The sequence below is a fragment of the Scatophagus argus genome, chromosome 2 (assembly GCF_020382885.2).
Source record: "Scatophagus argus isolate fScaArg1 chromosome 2, fScaArg1.pri, whole genome shotgun sequence".
NCBI classification, from domain to species: domain Eukaryota; kingdom Metazoa; phylum Chordata; class Actinopteri; family Scatophagidae; genus Scatophagus; species Scatophagus argus.
In genome coordinates, this window is record NC_058494.1 from 15,543,516 (window position 1) to 15,564,825 (window position 21,310).

Below are 21,310 nucleotides of genomic sequence, written 5' to 3' on the forward strand. Positions count from 1 at the left end.
TTACACGCCCGCTGACTGTAAACATAATGAGAAAGCTCCCGTATCTCTTCTTAAGTTTTCATTTGCTTATAAAATATAAAAGTCATAACTAATAAATAAAATATATGGACTGGAGAGTGAACCGTCTTGGACTTCCCGAGGTGGAACTCGAGTGTGAACCGAGCAGGCAAACCTCACTCACGGCTTCTCCCACTCTCAGGCCTGATCAAATGGTCCTGTCTGCAGTCACTGGGATCGATTATAACGCAAGTAAAGACCAGCCTGTCATCTGTCTGTCGGATGGAGTACGAGGCCCTGCTGGCCACAGTGTTAGACTGTGTTCTGTGGTATGATGGGGCACCTGAGGTCAAAACGAAAGTAGGCTATGTGAGGTCATTTCTCTCTCTCTTTCTCCCCTCCCTCCCCTCTTTGACCCTACTCTCCTCCATCTCTCTCTCTCTCTCTCTCTGGTTCTTGGTTTCCTCAACATCAGAAAGCTTATTCGACCTGTACTTCTCACAGACTGTAATGTCTGTTTAGTCAATGTTTTGTCAAAGGCTTTTAAGTTGAGAATAAACTATTTTTTATCAAAAACAATAAAATAAAACTATATCACGTATGAAGCCCGATGCCGGAGGTTCGTGCCGTTCAGTCCGTTCAACTGCAGAAGCTCACGCACAAAAGGGGGTCGCTTGAAGGTGACACAGCATATGTGGACCAAAGGTGGGATCCAGTCTTGCCTATCTGAGGTTTATATTGTTATAATAAAGAGGGGAAAGATTTCACATTTGTGGAAGTCATATATTAGATACTCAAGATGAGCTCGAAACAGATAAGTGATTAGTCTGATTAGTAAAATAATAATTTAAAGTCAGACCCACTGCCTTAGTTGTAGTCAGACACACACTGAAATGGCGGCTCCGCTTACTGGAAAGAAGAGACCTACGCACTTTTACGCAAGGCCGACCAACAGAGCGGGAACAGAGGGGTTCTCATTAGATCCATGTTCATTTTCACAGCATCTCCTTTGTACCCCAAGCACGTATCTTAAAGTGAGAGGAAATGGAGAGGCTGTAGGTATAGGTCCTGGGCCCTAAAGACTTTACACGCCAACAGGGAGGCCCCCTTTTAACTCTGATTTCCTCAGTGGGTAAAAGGTTATTATCCAATAGCTACAAATCCCATTGCTTTTACTGTTTATCTGGCGTAAGGCCCACCACACAAAAGACTGCAAAGGGGGCTTTATTTGTCTTACACACCATAGACATTCACTGATGACAAATTTCCATACTCAAGCAAATGCATTTCTATTATGAGACAACGTATCGAAATTGGAACACACTTCTGTCTTAGAATCTTGTGAAAATCAATCTGAAAGAACAACAACAAATGCGGTCTGCAACCCAACTAAAACGTTGTTTCGTGACTTTCTTAAACATCTACCGTGCATGCGTTACCGTCAGCAGACACGAAGCGCACTGCCCTCTCAGAGCGGATCACCTGCCCACCGGCTCTTAATGACAAACGACGTTTTATCAATGCTGACACAGCGGGCAGCAATATGAAATGATGTGATATCCATTGGGTGCCATAACAAGGTCGATGGCCTGATCCGTTGCCGTACCAAACCCCGCTGTTTTATGAATAGTCGTATAGATGATTAACCTGTTGAATAACTGATGGAGACACGCTGGAAGGAGTCAAGCCCAGACTCCTTTCCAGAGATGTTTTAGACTGAACGGACCTGAAACGTTTGTTCGTCAACACACAAACAAGAAACCGTCACTGCTTGTCACTTCACATGGTCACAGTCCTCATTACGCAAAACGGAAAAAGGTGATTAAAGTACGTTTGAGAATTGCGTGAACAAATTCGTAAATGCCTGTGACAACACAAACACAACACCAAAATCTTACACAAATCCACAGTGTTGTTTTTTTTCGAAAGACACCCACCTCACCCACCCAGGTGATGGTCCACCGACCAACACGTGGAGCTGACATGATGCAGAATCTGATACCAAACTCAAACCACCAACTTCAGTCTCTCTGATTTCTTTATGAGCGTACGGTGACAAAAAAATATGTAAAGAAAAAATATTAAACAAAGCCATTACTGTTACCAAGATCAGATTTTAAACTAATAAAAACCTACAAACAAATCCTAAACATTAAAAAGTTGGAAATGAATAACAGAGCACTATTCAGGCTTCAAAACTTTCATCACAAAAGTCACAAACTTAAGATGAAACATTTTGACAAGTTGATGTTCCAGCTTGTCCTTTTTCTACAGGACTACCTCAGGAAACTTTGTAATACTTCTGTTAACTCAGGACACCATACAAAAGTAAAAAAAAACAACATTTATAATAACATACATTTCTCTCAAATAACGTCCAAAACTTTGGCATAGCAAAATAAGAAATAAATTAATTCAATAAATAAAAGGCAACACGAAAACGTGTTTCAGATGATGAAAAGTCAAGTTCACGTATTTCTAAAAGTGAAATTAAACTTGAGCCAGTGAGACCCTACCTGCTCTCCCCAGTCGCAGCGCAGGACTTTTGGGCCCCTGGTCCATGTTACCCGGTAAGAACAGGGGGAGGCGATGAAGGGAGAAAAAAGGAAAACAACAAAACTTTTTCCAGTGTCTCCCTCTCTTCCCCTTTCTCTCCTCCCTCACTCCCTGGCACTGTTTTCTCCCTTCTCTCTCTCCCTCTCCCTCTCTCTCTCTCTCTTTTCTTTCGTCCTACAGTACTTTTGGGGCGAGTTTGTAGGTTGAAATAATTCGACCCTTCCGCTCCCTATTGCACTCCGTGCAAGTGCTCAGTCAGCTGCAACTAAACGCTTTAGGTGGAAAAAAGGCTTCGGGGGGAAGCGTGAAATGATCACGCCGAGTAAAAGAGCCGCTCTCTCAATGTGCGCTCATGCCCTGTCCTTTTCCTGCGCGAGCATGCACACACAAATGCAATACGCGTGCACGCGCATTGACGACCATGCACGCACGCACACACGCATCACAAGACCCCCACCCTTCCCTGCTGGGCCGCGCCCCTCTCACTCGCATCTGTTAGCAAGTTCCACTTTACTAAACTTTCCCGCCCCCGCCCCAGTCTTCCCTTTTCTCAGTCTTTCTCGTACTCTCCCTCTCTCAGTCGCTTTCATCTTTGATTCTTTCCTCTGGGTATAAGATAGCTTTCACATGGCTTTGCAGCCAGGTAACATTAAATTCTGTGCGTAATGTCAGTGCAGGTTTCCTTCTGTTTTGTTTCGCTTACAAACAAGATAAAGTTGGTTTGTCAGTAAATTTATGTCCAGTGTCCTTTAAGTAACTGCCAACAGGGCGCTTACAAGAGTTTTCCCAAACTTTCATCCTCCTCTGCCGCCATACACCTGTTACGCACGGCGCTCTTTACGCATTACGCACGGACTAAAACACTGTGGAGCAGGCGCAATACGGAGCGACAACTTGAGCTTCACCGCTCTGTTGTTGGAGAGTGAAGTCTTCTCCTGTGTGCAAAATGTTCGTCACGAAACGGATAGTTCCGGTCCTCGGCTCTGATTATTCGCAGACGCACACCTGTGAACGCATAACGTTTAATTTAAATATTAATTTGCCAACTGAAAATTCCCACTCATAGTGATACTCACCGCTTTGTTTAGTTCTCATCGAGAACTTTATTCTCTGGCGGAACAATGACATTCGAGATTTCCTGAACATGTGTGCTCTCTTCGGCTGTTCCGTTTGTATTACAGCAAACATCCTGAAGACAGTGTTTTACAAACTGCAACTGAGCGGGTTTTACTCCACGTAGTTATAACCCACCTGCATTGTGTAACCCACACAGAGCCAAAAAATAAGACAGGTAAGACCTTTGAAGAATTAAAAAAAAGGGTCATTCTTTCCCATCTTCACGTTCATTTACCACATGATCTTTCTTTTTGCCAAACTAACACTTGCTACACACGTAAAATAGCCCACATTAAATGGAATACATTTAAAAAGCCTTTTTCCAATTACAGGAAATGTGACGAGTAACATCATCAGGTGTAGGCCACCACAGAGTTCAGTAGCGGCTGAATCATAATAGTTATGTATGAGGACGTTAAGCCCACATTTCAACTAAAGGATGGGCGAGAGCTTGAGCCGGAAGTGAGGGATCTCTTTGCCCAGCAGCGTGCCAAAAATATCTTCGTTTTCCTGTTGTGATACCACAGATTCAGCGTCACAAAACTGTTGACACATCAGCTGAAAATACAAGAAAAACAAGGACAGGACAAATGAAATGTAATACATTGAAAAAGTGTTGAGATGAAGACCACTTTCCTCCACCTCAGCCTGCCATCTCTCTGTCACCGAGAGAGGGAAAAGCAATGAAAGATTTCACCACTAATTCCAAAAGGGCCTGACCAAAACCAGTGAAAGAGAAATTGAGATTTGAAAGAGGATTGTTAACAGTCGCTGTGTCTTGTTTCTCGGTAGCAAACTTCTCCCTCCGTGCCCTCCGTTTCTGTCCTCCAGACAGCTGCAGGTCTCAGGGTTCACGCGCAGCCCCGAGACAATTGAGTGCGAAACAAAGCGCGAGACAGCGACCCTTTTTTGCTCTGCTTGTCGCCTCGCGCTGCAGCACTACGACCCTGACCTCCGGCTCGCGCCCACAACATCAAAACATAAATACTGATGTTTGTATGCGATGGCGGCAAACAAGAAAGGGAGGTCCGGCTCTGACCTTCATGCGCAGAAACACACACCGATAAAATAATTATAGAGTATTACCAGGGGAAGACAATAGCTTATGCTTAGAGCAGGTGATGATGTTTAAAAGAGCGTTTAAGTCATACAGATTAACCTGAGTGTGAAGTGACGGTAATGCACAAACAGAAACGTGGAGAAAATGAGTCGTTTAAAACCTACTTTATAAATACAAAATACAGTCATAGTTAAATATATTTCTTACTTATTGTTGTTTTCATAATAATAGAGCTCTCTGTAGACCACAGAGTTACAGCCTCTGGCTCTGCAGGAGGGGGGGAAAAGAAATCTGCAAGAGTTCCCTCATCTTTATCTTTCATAGGCCCAAAAGTTCAATCTGTATGCATGGCCATGGCAGCGAATTACTCAGTGCATTTCCTGAACGTGTTAGCTCTCAGAAAAGACTGTACAATTATCTGCTACTGAGCTATTTGAATAAACTCAGTTATGATATTCTTTTTTTTTCCCCTCTCTTTCGTTCTAATTTTGGTTAGTCTGTTTTTACAATCTGTGCTATGAGAGACAGGAGGAGTGAGAAGACACTAAGAATGAAATGTCTAATGTATAAAACTGGCACAGTTTTAGGCCAGTATAATTAATAAGGCCTGTGAGAAATGAGCTTCACCTGATAATTAGTTTTGATCATATTTTTTGAAATATAACACAGCTGTAATGCTTTTAATAAAATTATTATTTCCCTCAAATGCATTATTGTTTTTACTATTATTATAAAACAACAACACAATGTCAGTTTATTAATCAATTGCCAATTTAAACTATAAATACTCTCTTCCTTTTTATTATTTCATGCCCAGTTTTTCAAATATTCTTTAATTTGTCTCACTGTGGTTGCATTTGCTTTGCCTGCAGGATCTTCTCAAGGAATTCGCCATACTTTAGATATTAATCATCACTTGTTTGTTTTTCATCCTCGTCTTAATTAATGTAATTAATATGAGGGGGGAGTAGTTGGATCGGTGACCCTCGCTCTGACCGAGCGGAACCGGAAAGAATCGCATTAAGGCGCGAGACAGAAGAACTAAAGGGACGATTAGAACAATAAGTAAACACGTAAACACAGGGGGGAGATGCTCAGTGTCTCTCTGGGACTTCTGGCTCTCAGCAGACCGTTTAAATTTAGTGTAAACTCCAGAGAAAGACAGTTAAAAGGCTTGAGCTCTGAGGGGTTTAAATCAGTGCATGCAGGAGAAAGACAATGATGTGTCAATATGTTAATGAAGGACTACATTTGTTGGACCTGTCTGTTTCTTTTTTGGAGCTCTTCAACAGTCATTTACTGTAGCAACTGGTAGAAACGCCAGCAGGTAAAAAGTATTTCTTTACAAGTAAAAATCTGCTTTCAGATTTTCATTTTAGTAAGCCTATCATCAGCAAAATGCACTTAAATTTTCCAAAATAAAGGCACTCCTGCAGAATGAACTGCTTCAATTGTGTTTTGTGTTATTTAATCATTGTATGTTTTATTTAAGTATCGACATTCTATTGTTGAACTGGTGCGTTAACATGTAAACAGCACTTAGCTGCTTCAGTGTGGACCAAATTTCAACTATCTTTTGCTACTGAGTTTGTTCTGTAACATATCATGTATCCTTTCTCACAAGCTCATCACATGTTTTGTATGTAAACCCACTTTCCCACTTTTTAGTTGCCAGATGAATTTAGTGGAGTAAAAGTTCAGTAGTTGCCTTTGAATTTGAGTGAAGCAGAAAGTTTAAATAAGTAAGTAAAGCAAAAGTACCTCAAAATTGTACTTATGTACAGTGCTAAAGTAAAACGTCTTGAGTTACTTTCTGCTTCTAAACACACATAAACAACTGATATAGTCCATTAGTCTTTTTTTTATTCAATTATTAATTATAAGATTTTACCTCAGAGCCAACCATATTTACATGTTTGGAAGGACTTTGATTTTGGAGCACTTTATTTGAATTTGTTGGATGTATTTGATATCATTTAAAGTTGCTCTGTTGCTCCTCCACATGTTTCCAGAGGTTGGCTTGAAATGACAAGAGACCCGTGCATTTGCTTTGGTCCTAAACATTTATATTGTTTACCTCTTACTTTTAGATTTTTCAGTTCAGCTGGAATAAAAACAAAAACCCTCATGAATCCTTGATATTCCCGCACTTTTTCATTATGATATTTTGCTCTTTTGTTCTGTTTCAGGGTATTTATTATTATCCTGTCTGCTTCATATTCTATACTATAAATGATTTTATTGTGAAGCCCAGCGTAAGCTTTGTTATTAAACATATGAATACATCTTTGCTTCATAACTTTCCCTAAAGTGTCCAGCTCAAAGTTTTTAATGCTCCTGACTCTTATACTTGAGGCGAGCCATGCATGGTTTAAATAGTGCTCTGTTGGGTCTGTCGTAATACCACTTTTGATCCAACTGTGTCTTACATTTCTAAGACAGAGAAATCTTTCCTGAAACAATGTGATGACAACTTGCCCCTGGTGCTCCTGTATTTGACATTGCTTTCCCCAAAACATTGCCCTGTAGTGCTGCCTGAGCTTACCTCTATATCCCCGGGATTTCATTCAGAGTAGCACTTCACTGCGGTGACACAAGGTTCCCTTTTTGCAGCCATGGTGCCTGGGTGTTGCTGTGGCTATAAACGCTAGAAGGGGGCTTAAGGGCTGCAGGGCGGATTGAGAAATGGGGCACATTATTTGTCCATGAAACTTTATGTGACACAACATGACACTGGGCCATTTGTATGTAAAGGTAAACATTTCAGCGTGACGATTCGACAAGAGCGGACAAGGCTCCTGTCAATGTGGTTTTATACTCGCAGCTGAGAAAGAGGTGCTGTGGCATCGTGTGGCGATAGAGTGTGTATGTGGGACTTTGTGAGTGTGTGCGTGTGTGAGAGAGAGTGTATAGAGCTGCTGTTCACAAATTTAATCCCCATGGACACAAGTCACTTGGTCCAGTCTGAAAAGGTGTTGACAGGCTTGTTCTCTTGCCCCTGGGCTGCTGTATGCACTGACAGACTGCTGATCACAAAGTGTTCCTTGAATGTGTGTGCGTGTGTGTGTGGGAGGTTGGGGGTCACCTGTATTGGTAATTTGTTTAATATTAAAGAGAGTGATTGTCAGACAGTCCCAGCAGTGGCAGAAAACAAGGAGTTTCAGCACCAGTCTAATACCTACTGGCCACTGCAAAGGTACACCAACACATGAGCATCCTGATGGCTTCCCAACTTTTTGCCAGTTGGCCCTTTAAAAAGAGACAGTGTCTGGTTGTGGCCCCTCATCACAGCTGAACGTGGCCTAATGAGGGCACAAACTGAAAGCAGTTCAAGCCAAGAGAGATTTTATTTCCTGCCAAAGCATGTGATGATATTCAGCTTCAGACAATGTAAAGGTTTCAGCCGTAAAGCCACTGTGTCACAAATCAATGAGCAGGAATATTTGTTGGAAATTCTGGATTTCTGTATGATTTCTGCACCAGTGAAGTTCTTTATTTTCCTGCTGTGACACAACAGATCCGGCTTCACAAAATGTTAACACACCAGGTGAAAAAACGTGAAAAGGTACTTCGTGGTGAGGTACTCTGATTTATCGGATAATGAAGTTGCAGGACAGAATGACTGGAGATTCTACTTCATTTCTTTGTTGATTTGGAAAGATAATCACTGGAATATTGGCGGGTTACAGGATTATATGTAGGACAAGTGAACATCCATATGTCACACCCCATTGTTAGAGGTATGAACGATCCAGGATTGTACAAGACAAAAAAACCCCAAAAAACTTAATTTAACTCCCAGAAAGCAGAGGTATAAGACAACACTGTAACATAATTTCCTGCCTGCTCTGTACTGTACACCATCTAATAGAGACAAAAAAAAAGAAAAAAGAATGTGACTACTATTGCTTTTCCAACACTGCACGATGTCTGTATCAAAGTGAGCAGCATAAACGGTGGGGTCTATTCTAATGACCAAGCACTGTTACTTATGGCATGTCTGAGGGCCCACTAAAATTTCAATATGACTGAAAAATCAAAGAAATATTCCATTACGTGGCCCGGAATTTCACGCTTTCCCCCTCTGGCTGTGTGTTATCATTTGTTTCCTCCTGCATATGAGCCTTACCGCTGATTACTACATGCTCTACTTGGCATATTAACTCCAGGATCTGCTGAATATCTCTAATACACCATCAGTCTCTTATCCCACAAAGCTATTTGATGCTGTAATATCTGTTATTTAATGAAAATATAACACCTATGTTAATATGATTGAAAAGATCAAACATTCAGTGGAGTGATACAACCAGGTCTGTGTGATGCAATGAAAGAAAAACACTAAGGATGGGACTTCAGCTTCACTAAATGCTGTACATCTGGTGTTTGCGAATGACTCCAGCAAAGAGGGCCCCATATGGGTGATGCATGGGAGCCATTTTTGTTCAGGAGCGTTGATCCAGGGCGAGACTTTTTTTTTTTTTCTTTTAGAGGGAATTCCTCCTGCCTGGCTGCTTTGATACAGACTGGCTGGTTGTATTTACATACATACAGTAACAAGGAAGCCTGCACCAACAGCAGAAAAGGAAGCAGGTTTGTTTTCAACAGAAGTCTCTCTACAGAACTGAAACAAGCTGATGCAACCAGCCACGGTTGAAAACTACATTCAAGCAGGTGCTGGACATGTCAAATTATTTCTAGATCTGCAACCAACTATTATCCACTGACTAATTTCTCGATTAATCAATTGTTCGATCCACAGAGTGTCAGCTAATAGCAAAGAAAAACAAATTAAAAACTTTCTCAGAGTCCATGGTGGCATCTTGAAAATCTTTTGCTTGACCAACAGATCAAAACATTTAGTTTATTATTATAGAACACAAAGAAAACGAGAAAATATCCACCTTTGAGAGGATTAAACTGGTTGATTTTTGTTATTTTTTTATCTTAAACAATTAATTGAATATCAAGACAGTAGAGATGGATTTTCTGCTGCTCCACAAACAGATTAATTGTAAACTTCTTTAAGCTGCACATATTAGCAACAAGACCAATTGCTGCACCAAGGACAACACATTTTGTTTTATCTCAAAGTGCACTTCAGGTCAACATTTACCAAGGAAAACTAATTTTCTGTAAAGTCTGTCCGTGAATGCATGAAAAAGACAATCCAACCAATAGCAATGTTGAAGACGCAGTTGGGGCATTTTTAGTGCTTTTGTACACAAATGACCATCAGTTGCAGAATATTGCCAATACACCAGAGACTGACGAGAATCCTGTTTTGTTAAACCACTCCATCGAAGGCGCTGGCTGCAGCATCAGGTGCCAAATGAAAGTAGGACCCATCATGGCACATACAACCACCATCAAATGAGAGCAATGACATGCTTCTTTTAACTTCTTCTCCTCAATAAAGATCATTCATCAGGCAGAACCATCCCTCTGGAATCTGTGATTGGAAATCGAGGGACTTTAAATCCCTGTCCAAGACTCTCCATCCATCTTCAACACGCCAGTGGTCTAGACTCTCTGAGATGAACCGCTGAACCAGATGCCTCCATTCATCCTGTCTCCTCTACCTTTTTAAAAATAATAATAGTAAATACCTTCAAATGCATGGAGCCCAAAATCAGGCGGCCACATCACAATTTCACTGAGGCAGTGAGGCATCCCGAACCTGCATCCAATTTAGAGAGATATGGGGAGCAGAGGAGGCAGAGGGTCCCCATATGCACTTCCCAAAAACAAAACAGATGCATGATATTAAGTGTGTGTATGTGTGTGTGTGTGTGTGTGTGTGTGTGTGTGTGTGTGTGTGTGTGTGTGTGTGAGAGAGAGAGAGAGAGAGAGAGAGATGCATACATGGGCTAAAAGTGATAGTGTTGAGACATGAGGTGCAGCCTAACCTTTGGAAGGAAACAATCTAAGTCTGTGATGGCCTTTCCTGTGTTGACACGCATGGAGAAACCTTTGGAATCAGATGGCATTCAGCTTCTGATTCCCTATCATGACACCATTTATTCACTATCATTATGATGGTGACGCCCTTAGTTGGATATGTAGTTTGGAATTATTCTCATGATATGGAAGGGGGGTAAAAATGGATAGTAATGTTACACAGTCTGCACGAGAGCCAGGTTGGCATAATTTTTCTGTATGTTGCATGTTATAAATATGACTGATGGCGATAGCCAGTCTGTTGAATTACATTTACATACAGATTTACATTCCCATCAACATGTAATAATAGCACAGGCCTGAAGGTCCATACTAGTCACTCAGACATGCATGCACACACCCGGAGTGCACATGCACATATTCTGACATTTCATAGCTAATATCTGTGCCTTACTGAAGAAAGTGAAAATGCCCAACATCCATCAGACTTACAATAGTCTCTGTGGTAGAAAACAGTGTAAGGGCCTATTGGATCTTTTGTCTGCAGAAAGAGATATGATGCTGTGAAGTACCCCAGTTTGCAATTCCACTTTAATAATGACATTTTATAATCAGAGTAAACGTTTCACAATCACGTAGTCTCACAGGGTATTCTCACACCACATAGAATGAGTGCAACTATAAACTGATAACATTTTGCATAACAGTAGAGTTCAACGAGGACTGTTATTCAGTTCCTTTATTTTTTTCGCAAGTCTTATTTTGGCGTTTCATTAGATCGTGGGAGTATAGAAAGTTAACAGGAAATGTGGACAGACAGAGAGCAGGGGGTTGACACACAACAAAGAACCTCAGCTGAACTTGAACCAGGGATGCTATGACCACATGGTTATCATCCTGAAGCCTGTGCCCACCAGGACACAGCATTTCAGACCTAAACCAAAGGCTTCATATTATGAATTTGTAAGAAATTAGTTTAGAAACAAATAAAATGTGAATAAAGCAATATTGACAAAAATTTTGATTGTAATAAATTTGCTTTACATAAGATTGATTTTTTTATTTCCCTAAAATCTTTCCATGACCCCCTCAAATTCACATCCTCTGATCTAAAGAGCCCCAAATGAATTTATGAACTTTGCAGATTTGGTTATTTTATAGCATCATGGTGGGGAAAATTCCTTTACAATGAAACTGTTTGGGAATCTTTTATTTTTACCAGTACAACACACAGACATAAAATTATTGGCTCCTTTTATATTGATGGGAAATATAGGGTTATTATTGCATTACGACCTTGATATGGGAAATAAAAAACAAAACTTGATGTGCAAAAGATGAATAGAAAAATTTCCTGAAGGAATAAAATTTTATTTTATTTTTTTAAAGTTAGCTCAAAGTTTGGGTATTGAGCCCCTTTAAGTGTAACTTATCTTTCCTAAAAATTCTTAAGGCCCTTAAAGGTTTTTGTATTTGGTATTTTTGAAATTTGTATTAGATTTTCACATCACTTACAAATACTGGTGCAAACACAACAGACCAGTGCATATTATGAAAAAAAATTGAAAATGATTTAAAAAAATAAACAAACTTAAAAACAATTTTCAGGCCAGGAAAAATCTGATGGAAATCTTAAATTATTAAAAATGTATAAACTGTTGGTGGTGTCTAGTCCATATTACCTGTTTTGAGATTGGTTCTGTGGATTTAGAGGGGGGCACTTGCCCTCAGTAGTAAAATCTACAGCCCCAACGGATTTACAAGCTTTTCTTAAACATATGAAAATCACTTCCGTCCAGCAATTTAAACTCTAAATTACAAATATCCAATCTTTACATAAGTTCTCGAGGTTTCATTAATCGGTTTTGATTTTGTCCAGCTCCGTCGCAAATATTCTCTTGATAACGACTTCAGCAGCACGCAGTGAAACGTTACGGTCAGCCAACCCATTTTTTGTCCGACAAACCCGGAAGTTGTTTGTCTCTCCCCGTCTGACTGAAAGTAGGAGAGCGACTCCAATTCCTGTAACCTCCCGGTTTGTTGGATAAAGGTGAGCTCACGCTTACTGACATTAAGTTTTAAACACACAAAGTGATTGGTCTGTCCAGAGTGACTTTATTCCCATGTGATTATTGCCTTTCACGCGTGTTTGTGGCTGAAGTGTTTCATTGTTTACATCCGACCGGCTGCTCTGTTGGACATAAGCACGTGGATACACAGGAGGGGCTCTTGCTAACCGGGAACTGTCGACATGTGGAAAACAACTAGAAACAGTCACTGCTCAGCGACAGTTTTTCCGAATGTTTCTGTGTTTTGGGTCCACTTAAATCGCCTACAGTCACTTTCTGCACAGCTCATTTGCGTCCCAGTCTAGCTGCTAGCTCGTTAGCATAAAGCTAGCCGTTGCTAGCACCAGGCTAACTGCAGTCAAGAGTGCATACCCGGCGTCACCTATTGAGGTTTCTGTTGTGGTGCTTCTCGTCATATTGTAACAGTTAATCAGTTTAGGGCTATGTGCTCGGGACCGCATTTTGTCACTCTAATAAGCACAACACAGTACAAACGACTAGATTAATCCCACAAGGGGCGATTTGTTCTTAGGGGCACGTTGTACACATCATGCAACCTGCACTTCAATATTTAGCTGGCCGAGGCATTTTAGCTGCTATGTTTGCTTTTTTGGTATCTATAACTGTGCAACATACTTAAGGTGGTCATGTGTTTTCTTAATCTATGAAGAAACTTGTTACTATTGGTATGTGTGACGTAAATGTAGTGGAGTAAAAAGGTCCATTCCTCTGATATGTAGTCGTAAAACCCTTCCTGTATAATCAAAAGTGGGCTTTCACTTTTCTACAACCTTGACCATATGCTCAGCTGGCCAGTAGATTGGTGCTCAGTCTTTGAAAATTTAGAAGTCATTAGAGCAACATATTTATCAGGCTAGAAACTGCAACATCTCTTACAGTTTGTTTACAGATCGTGATCACTCTGATCAGTTCATTTACCCACATCAGAATCATGTCATCGCATCCATTTTTTTGTGCTGAGTGCATGTCAGGTTTGTTCAGCGGAAGGCCAATGTGACTGAATCGTTAGTAGGAAAAAAACAAATGTTTCTAATGTAATAATGACTTGTTTAAGTGTCTCAGTAAGTTATGAAAATGTGACAGTGAGTCAACACATGCAATACCAGTACCTTGAAACTAAAGCAGCAGGAGAGTCGGGGGAATGTTTATCAGTATAGACCTTATATGACAATGCAGTATTGAGCAGGCCTTTAATTGGGCAGATTAAGTGAAAACACCTGTACCGGTGCACCATGACTGTGTCAGAGTTTTTTAGTCCTTTACGGTCCTCCTCTATAAAACATAGTCATTTGTCGGCTTCAGGTCTCTGTGCACTGCTAAACTTAAGAATTGTCGCTCGCCCTCACCGTCCGGGATGACTCTTCTTTCTGTCCCTTTAATCCCCGGTGGCCGTCTTGTGACCGTGTAGCGTGGCGTTTCAGCTGTCTGTACGATCTGGGAGCCAATCATCTCTAGCCATGATGGCACAGACACGCAGGACTGGACAGAGCAATGGGCCAGTACCCCTTCTCTGTTCTGCGTGTGTGTCTGTGTGTGTGAGAGAGAGTGATGGAGAGACCGGCTGGTAAAATTAGCAACACTGTATATGTTTTACAGAGTTTAGTAAGAAGAATCATTCAAAGCGGGTCCGAGTTAATGTCTTGTTAAAGTGTCTCTTAATGTTATCACCTAACAGGTAGATAAATCTGACTCCAATCTGTTTCTGAGCACCAAAGCTTTGAGAGTCAGCGGGTGAGTGTAGTTGATTCATGCTCTCTCTCAGCTTTGTTAACAAGCCCTTATGGATTTCAGAACCAGCGTCTGTGTCCTTGCTGAAATTGACTCTGCTCTGTCTTCACTTATACTTCAGTGCTCTAGATAATATGTGACATTAGTGTGTTTGTATTTAAAGGATAATTAACAGGGGAGAATAGAATAAATAATTAAGAATAAAATAAATAAATGCACCTTTTAACAATCCTTGTAATAATTCATCAGTTGGATATCCTGAATTGGTGTTGGTGAACTGAGCATCAGCCAGATGTGACAGATCCAGATCCAGATCCAGAGAGAGCGCCAGTTCATGCAGACAAAGCAGTGAATCAGAGAAATAAATTGTAATTTTCTAATTGTTTCACAGCGGTTACATTCTTAAGCACAAGTTGACACACCCACACCTCTGCACAACCCTCCAGATTTTATGTGAATAAAGTCAAAGCGTAGATTTCAGCCCCTGCTCGGCCTGCCTGCCTGCCAGCCTGCCTGCCCTTGTGTAGCTCACACAGTACAGGTACCTGCATTTCCTTATGACGGAGGGATGGAGTTGGTTGCTACCTTTATCTTTATCTATGTTTACCTTGTGCTGATATTAGCTGGGGGCTGCATAGTGCTGCACAAAGACTTATCATTACACATTGTAGATATATTATTATGTGTTACTTTTTATTGGAATATAATAATAATTTAGTCATTGTGATGACTGCAGTAACTCATCTTGTTTTTGTTTTTTTTGTCCCTGCAGTCGGCTTTAGCCATCAATCTCACCATCTCCCCAGGTGTGAGCGTTTGTGTGTCTGAGAGTGTGTACGCATGTGGGCTTACTGAGTGCGTTTTGGAGTGATGTACTGTGCGTATCAGGACCGGGAGGAGTTAGAGGATGATCTCTATCAAGAGGATGACGGGGACTCTGAGGGGTCAGAGGCCAACAGCGAGCTGGAGTTCCATCTCTACAGCCAGCTCCACTACTCTTCTAATGCTGGGGACATTGAAGAGGAGGCGGACAGGGGAGAGGAGGCTGAAGGCCCTGACGGCCAGCAACTCCAAGTGACTGAGAAAACTGCTCATGTTGACAGAGAACAGGAAAACGTTGAAGAAAGCCGACCTCTGTCACCCAATATAAGCAAGTTACAGAAATGCCTGAAGAAGAAAAAGAAGGAAGAGAAACAGAATAAACTGAAGAAGGGGGAGAATAAACCTCAAGGTCAGAAGTCGTCTTCATTTCTTTTTGAGGAGGTCATAGTGATTGACTCCAGCCCTGATGTCATTTCCATCTCTGAGGGAGACACTGCCGATGATGATGAAGGGGTCTGTGCCCTAAAGGGTCAACACTCACAGCGCCTGCAGACTTCCACCCCGGCCCAGGTAAAGAGAGAAGAGTGATGCGCAGTGCGTGACTGCTGGTGTTGAAGAAACTTGATTGTTCACTAAGCCCAATCCCCCTTGAGTTAGTCAAACTTTCCATTGACATGTGGCACATGTGGAGTTTACATTAGTAACTGTGCCAGATTTACCACTGGGAGTTTGTAGAAATTTTTGTCTTCTGTCTTAAACTTGCGATTTTAGGCTATGGTAGACAAAAGTGGTTTCTCATTTCAAGGTGGCAGCTGTCACTTTTGCTGTCTGTGAGGAAACGTTTATCAGCCATAGCTAATAACTGATAAGTTAACGTTTGCTCCTTGGTTTGGTTCAAAATGTCACCTACTGAGAATCCTGTAAAAGAGGCCTTAAAAGGAATTTTTCTGCATTTTATGTGACATCCAATCAGTGTAGGTAAATGTAATAGTTGAAGCAATAAATCTCTGTGTGCACTATATTAACCATGAAACTCTGAAGTTCTCTTGCGGAGCTGTGTTGGCAGTGCCAGTGTACCATGATGCATTGCGCACAAGCTTCTGCCCAAGCTCAAAGAGCAGGTTAATGGACTCGTGTTGCAGAGCAGGTGAACCCCTGCAGTTCAGTCATTTATTTTTCACACATAGCTATGTCATTACCTTCAAGGATGTCTATCAATAAATTTATATAAAGCAGCACCCGACACATACACATACTGGTGAGGATCCCGGAACAGAATGGTCTCTGTATAGCAACAGAGCTAACACAAACTGAGACAGTGGTGCAGTAATATAAGTTTATTTTTTATAATACAAATACTTTTTACGTGATGCTTGTGTATGCATCTATAATGTCGGACCGAAATACACTTCTGATTTCCCTGGAAAAATATAAACCCAGTAGGGCCCTTAGCTCTTGTGACAGTCAATTGGTAGAACCTCGAGTCAGATCCAAACATGGTGAAGCTGCTTCCACTCTTCTGTTCTCTGTTGCCTTTGATTGATTGCTATTCTGTTGCTTCACATTCAGACTGTATTTCTGGTCAATTTTTCTTTTTTTATACTATTTAATTTGATCCAATTTGAATTTTTCTGATGTTTTTGTTGCTTAGTGTTTTAAATGTCATTCAGGTTCCTTGCCTTGCCCGTAGTGAAAGGGGATTTTTTTTTTAATTGACCTGTAACTTCATGAACCTTAATGTAGCTCTGGTTGACAAGAAAACATCAGAGATCTTCATCTGTCCTTCAGATGGTTAGGTGGTCTCGGGCTATGGGTTTTAGACCTAATGTTTCCCATTTTGACCATTTCATGTTTCTCTTTCTTGGAATTCAAAGTGCTGGCTGCTGTTTTGTCCAGCGGCCAGTGTGAGCACGCCGATTGATTGCTGTTGAGCTGCAGCAGTCAATGGGGCGTATAGCAATGCTAGTAAATGCTGTCACAGAGCATTGCTCAATACTCTAGCTAATGAGGTGATAATGTTTAACAACAGCCTAATTTTTACTTCACTTTTAATTCATAGCTAATTGATCGGTTCAATAAGGATTGCATTAAGGTGTAATTGAGAGCTTTGTATTGACTTCTACAATGTGGTCGTTGTTTGTTCATCCAGGGAACCCAGAAAAGAAAGTTGGATCTCGGTGCACCAGTGATTGTGGACTCCAGCAGCTCAGAATCTGATTTAGAAAGGTCAGAATCGTCTGATTTGTCTGATTTGTCTGATTCATCTGATTCGCCTGATTCGTCTGATTCTTCGGATTCGGATGGCCTCGAGAACTGGATGATCCTGGGTCGAGGGAAGCAAGATGGAGACCAGTCCATCTCACTCAACTTGGAGGGAGGACCTGACAGCATCGCAGGTGTGTCTTTTGTTTGTGTGTGTGTGTGTGCGGTTTGCATTGTTCAGACCCTTTGTGATATGTTTTTGTGCATTTAAATATGTGTGACCAGGAGAAAGGAAGCGGTGAGTAATTTTGTATGGTCCAGCTGATTCAGAACACTGAACCTACCTGCAGCACGTTGATAAGGAGCAGACACAGTGATGGGCTACACTGTAAGCAGTCTGTGTGCGTGCATGTTTGTATGCACATATGCAGAATCTGTGTCTGCATGTTTACGAATTTGTAAGCTCTTAGCATTCCTGGCACCGTCTGCCCAGCCGCTCACTTCTCTGATGCATCTTTAAGTATGCTTGTGTGCATTATGTATTGATATGTGCGCGAGGGCTTGTGCGAGAGTGAATATTTGTGTTTATAAAATATTCCAGCTCTAATCAGGATGCATGTGTACATACACACGCATACCAACAGTCATAACACTAATGCCAAAAACAAACAAACAGAGAGACAACAACGCAGGAGGAGAGGGAGGGGAGGTCGGGAGAGATGGGAGTAATCAAAAAATGAATAAAAATGTTCCCTGCAAATCTCTTCAGATCTACACATTATCTTAACCTGCAGCCTCAGCAACCTCTCCACCACCCCTCCCCTTCTTCTCCCTACTACCTAACACTCTCCCATCTCGTTCTTTTATCCTATTTTCTCACTATTGTGCTCTCTCTCTCTCTTTCTCTCCCACTCTCCCTCTCTCTTTCTCTCCCACTCTCCCTCTCTCTGTGTTTCTCTTACCGTTTCTTCCTCATTTGAATTTCCCTGGGCTGATGTTTCTGCAAGAGTGCTCACTGCCTCCTCTACACACAACTGGGCTAAAGGAGGGGGTCTGGAGCTGGTGGGAAGGCTTGAGGTTTTGGCCTGGTTTTGGGAGGAAAGGAGGATTTTAGGTCTCTGTCTCTCTTTCTCTCTCTTTCTTTCTCTCTCACTCCCTCCCTCGTCTGGCTTCTCTCTGTGATCTTTGGAGCTTGACCTCATGTCTGCACATGGGGGGTCATGGGTGTGGTGTGGAAGGGGTCTTAAAGTGGGAGCAATGGGGGAGGGTTTAGTCAAAAAAAAAACAAAAAGGAATTGAAGGCAAGGAAATTTGAGGGACGAGCCTCCGTATCCTTGAGCTGGAAGCTAATTCGAATATACAACAGTAAATTTAAGCAAGTTTTAAGTATGCAGTGTATTCATCCCACTGTTTCCTTTTTTCTCAGTGTTGCAATGATGTGCACATTCACTAAAATGAATATTATGAGTCGCTCCTCTGCTGTTGCTCAAGTGCCAAATGTGTATTAATCTGCTGTTGAAAATAGTCTTCAACAAATTCACCGTTCACTTCTGTTTGAGTAATTTGGTGCCCGGCTGTTTTAAGAAAATATGTCTTTAGAGATTCAAGTTGTCACCTCGCAGCTGAGGGCCGCACAGGGTGGGGAAAGTCGGTTGGCATCGAGAGCCAATGCAATTTGCTGGCAAAAACAAAAATGGAGAAATGTTTTATAGCAAACGTGGGCAGCCTTGCCTGGAATGACTTCAGCTAACTTGAGCAAAATGAGCAGCAAAATGAGAGCACCTTTATGAAATAAAACATTAAGAAGAGGTGTTGTGTCACACTGAAAGTATCATACACACTGCATGTATAATGATTGTGCCTGTGTAGGCCGTCATCTGCTGACTGAGGACAAAATGTGTGTGAAGATAAACAAGTTTCCTTCCTTAAGTATATCCAAAACACTATGCATTTTGTTTTCTTTGTTTTGTTTTGACTGTGCTGTTGATGTAGAGAATTTTCCCACAATGCATTGCACAAAGGAAACGAAGAAGCTGGTCACAACTACAAAACATTAAAGCACAGAGTGACTCCTTGAAGATCTCAAAATAAACAACACATGGGTACTATGAAACCTTTAATAAATGTTTTTGTCTCTGTGAAGAGCTGAAACAGTCAGTTGTTTAGTTCATCAACAAAAAATTAATCTGCATCTGTTTTGTTAGCTGAAACATATTTACATTTACCCTTCTTAGTCCTTAAATGTGAGGGTCTGTTGCTTTTCTCAGATTTATGTCTTTGTAAGCTGAATATTTTTGGGTCCAAAACCAAATTTGAAGATGTCTCTGTGAGCTCTGGGAAACTGAGGATAGATGTTTTCCACAAAACAAATGAGAGATGAATCCAGAAAATAGTCATCAGATTAACCGGTAATGAAATTAATTGTTTCTTGCCGTAGTTTGTGTGTTCAGTGTGGCTCGGTGCAGATAATGCATCATTTTCTTTCAGTACTATTTGTTTCATGTGCAGAAACAGTATATTATGAAAAAGTGTATATAGTACATTATGTATACAGTGGTTATGCTATACAGAACTGGACACAGTTTTGATTTCTCCTCTCATCTTCTATTCTGGTGTAGGTTTGATTATTCTTTAAGCTAAGACAGTATACTGCCTTATTTTCTTCCTCTGGGAATTTGTTTCACATACCCTTTTTATTTTACAAAGAAACTGAGGGAAAAGGCCAATTTTTAGGTCACTGAGATATGGCTGGTTGAATTTTTATGACTACAATAACCGTTACTTCCATAACCCAGGGCTGCTGGATAAATATAAAGATTGATTTCTGTTTTAATATGCTATGTTGTGTGTTGACTCCTGTCGCCTGGGAGCCTGGCTTGTTTTTTCACGTTTGTGTGTGTGTGTGTGAGTGAGAGAGTAACAGGTTCGCACAGCAGTGACTAATAGTATTTGTACGCCTAAACCCCATCTCAGCATCACCATCAAATCACATTCACTACACTTATTCTCCCCCTTCCCCCTACAGAAATTGAATCCTTTCGTCCTCTTTCTCATTCTGTCTCTCTCCTACAAGGTGTCACTTGTTCACATACTTTTACAATCTAATCTTTTCTCACTCCCTCACATATGGTTTTGTACCAAAACACATCGACACACATGCACACACGGCCCAAGTAGCTATCTGTCACCTGGCTGAACTGTGGGCAGCTGCTGGTGGGTGGATCTGTAGGGACTCTGGATAAGAAAAAGAGAAAAGATAGTAGAGAAAAGGGGGACGAGCAAGGGCCGTCTGACTGTCCGGCAGCCATGCAGCAGCAACCAGACGGAACAAGAGAGAAAAAGCAGGGCTTCCCAAAGTCCAACTCAGTGCCTCTCCCACCCAGAGAGGTGTTAGTGTACATGCCCGTGAATGAATCCGGAGTGTAGGCGGGGTGTGCTGAAGCTAAACTTGAATCGTAAGTGGCTAAACTTCACTCAGCGGTCACACTTTTTTTCCCTCTTTTCTCTGTAGCTCCCCCCCAGTCCTCTCCCTTTTTTTTGTCCCCTTGGTCTTGGTCAGTGCACACCAAACTTTGTTTGAGGCTTAGAGAGTCAGCGCTGGCTCGCTATCACGGTGGCCGATCACATCAGAGTGTGTCTGAGAGTGTGTATGTGTATATGTTGTAGTGTGTGTTTCACTGAAAGTGAATTAGAGCGAACAACAGAGTGTGTTCATGTGTTTGCACCGAAAGGTTAGCTCTCTCTATCTCACTGAGGAGGAAGGTAAGCTCTTCTCTCTCTTCTCTTCTCTTCTCTTCTCTTCACGTTCTTTACAGCTTTGTTATGCTGTTTAGACTGC

General features: G+C 41.4%; 2 protein-coding genes across 4 annotated transcripts in view; one reads left to right on the forward strand and one right to left on the reverse strand.

Moving 5' to 3' along the window:
* The window catches only part of pax5 (paired box 5), a 61,149-nt gene extending 57,127 nt beyond the window's left edge, over positions 1-4,022 (reverse strand). For 2 of the 3 annotated variants that reach the window (XM_046413344.1, XM_046413331.1), the window contains exon 1: positions 3,630-4,022. In XM_046413344.1, the coding sequence (XP_046269300.1) occupies positions 3,630-3,741 (112 nt within the window). In that variant the 5' untranslated portion in view covers positions 3,742-4,022. Of the gene's footprint in view, positions 1-2,513; positions 2,985-3,629 lie in introns of those variants that run through there. The other variant, XM_046413339.1, reaches the window with a different exon arrangement.
* Positions 4,023-12,528: 8,506 nt separating this feature from the next.
* Positions 12,529-21,310, forward strand: part of zcchc7 (zinc finger, CCHC domain containing 7) — a 45,443-nt gene continuing 36,661 nt past the window's right edge. Inside the window, exons 1-4 of the mRNA XM_046413357.1 lie at positions 12,529-12,680; positions 15,221-15,840; positions 16,389-16,391; positions 17,420-17,666. Of these exons, the coding sequence (XP_046269313.1) occupies positions 15,319-15,840; positions 16,389-16,391; positions 17,420-17,666 (772 nt within the window). The 5' untranslated portion in view covers positions 12,529-12,680; positions 15,221-15,318. The remainder of the gene's footprint in view (positions 12,681-15,220; positions 15,841-16,388; positions 16,392-17,419; positions 17,667-21,310) is intronic.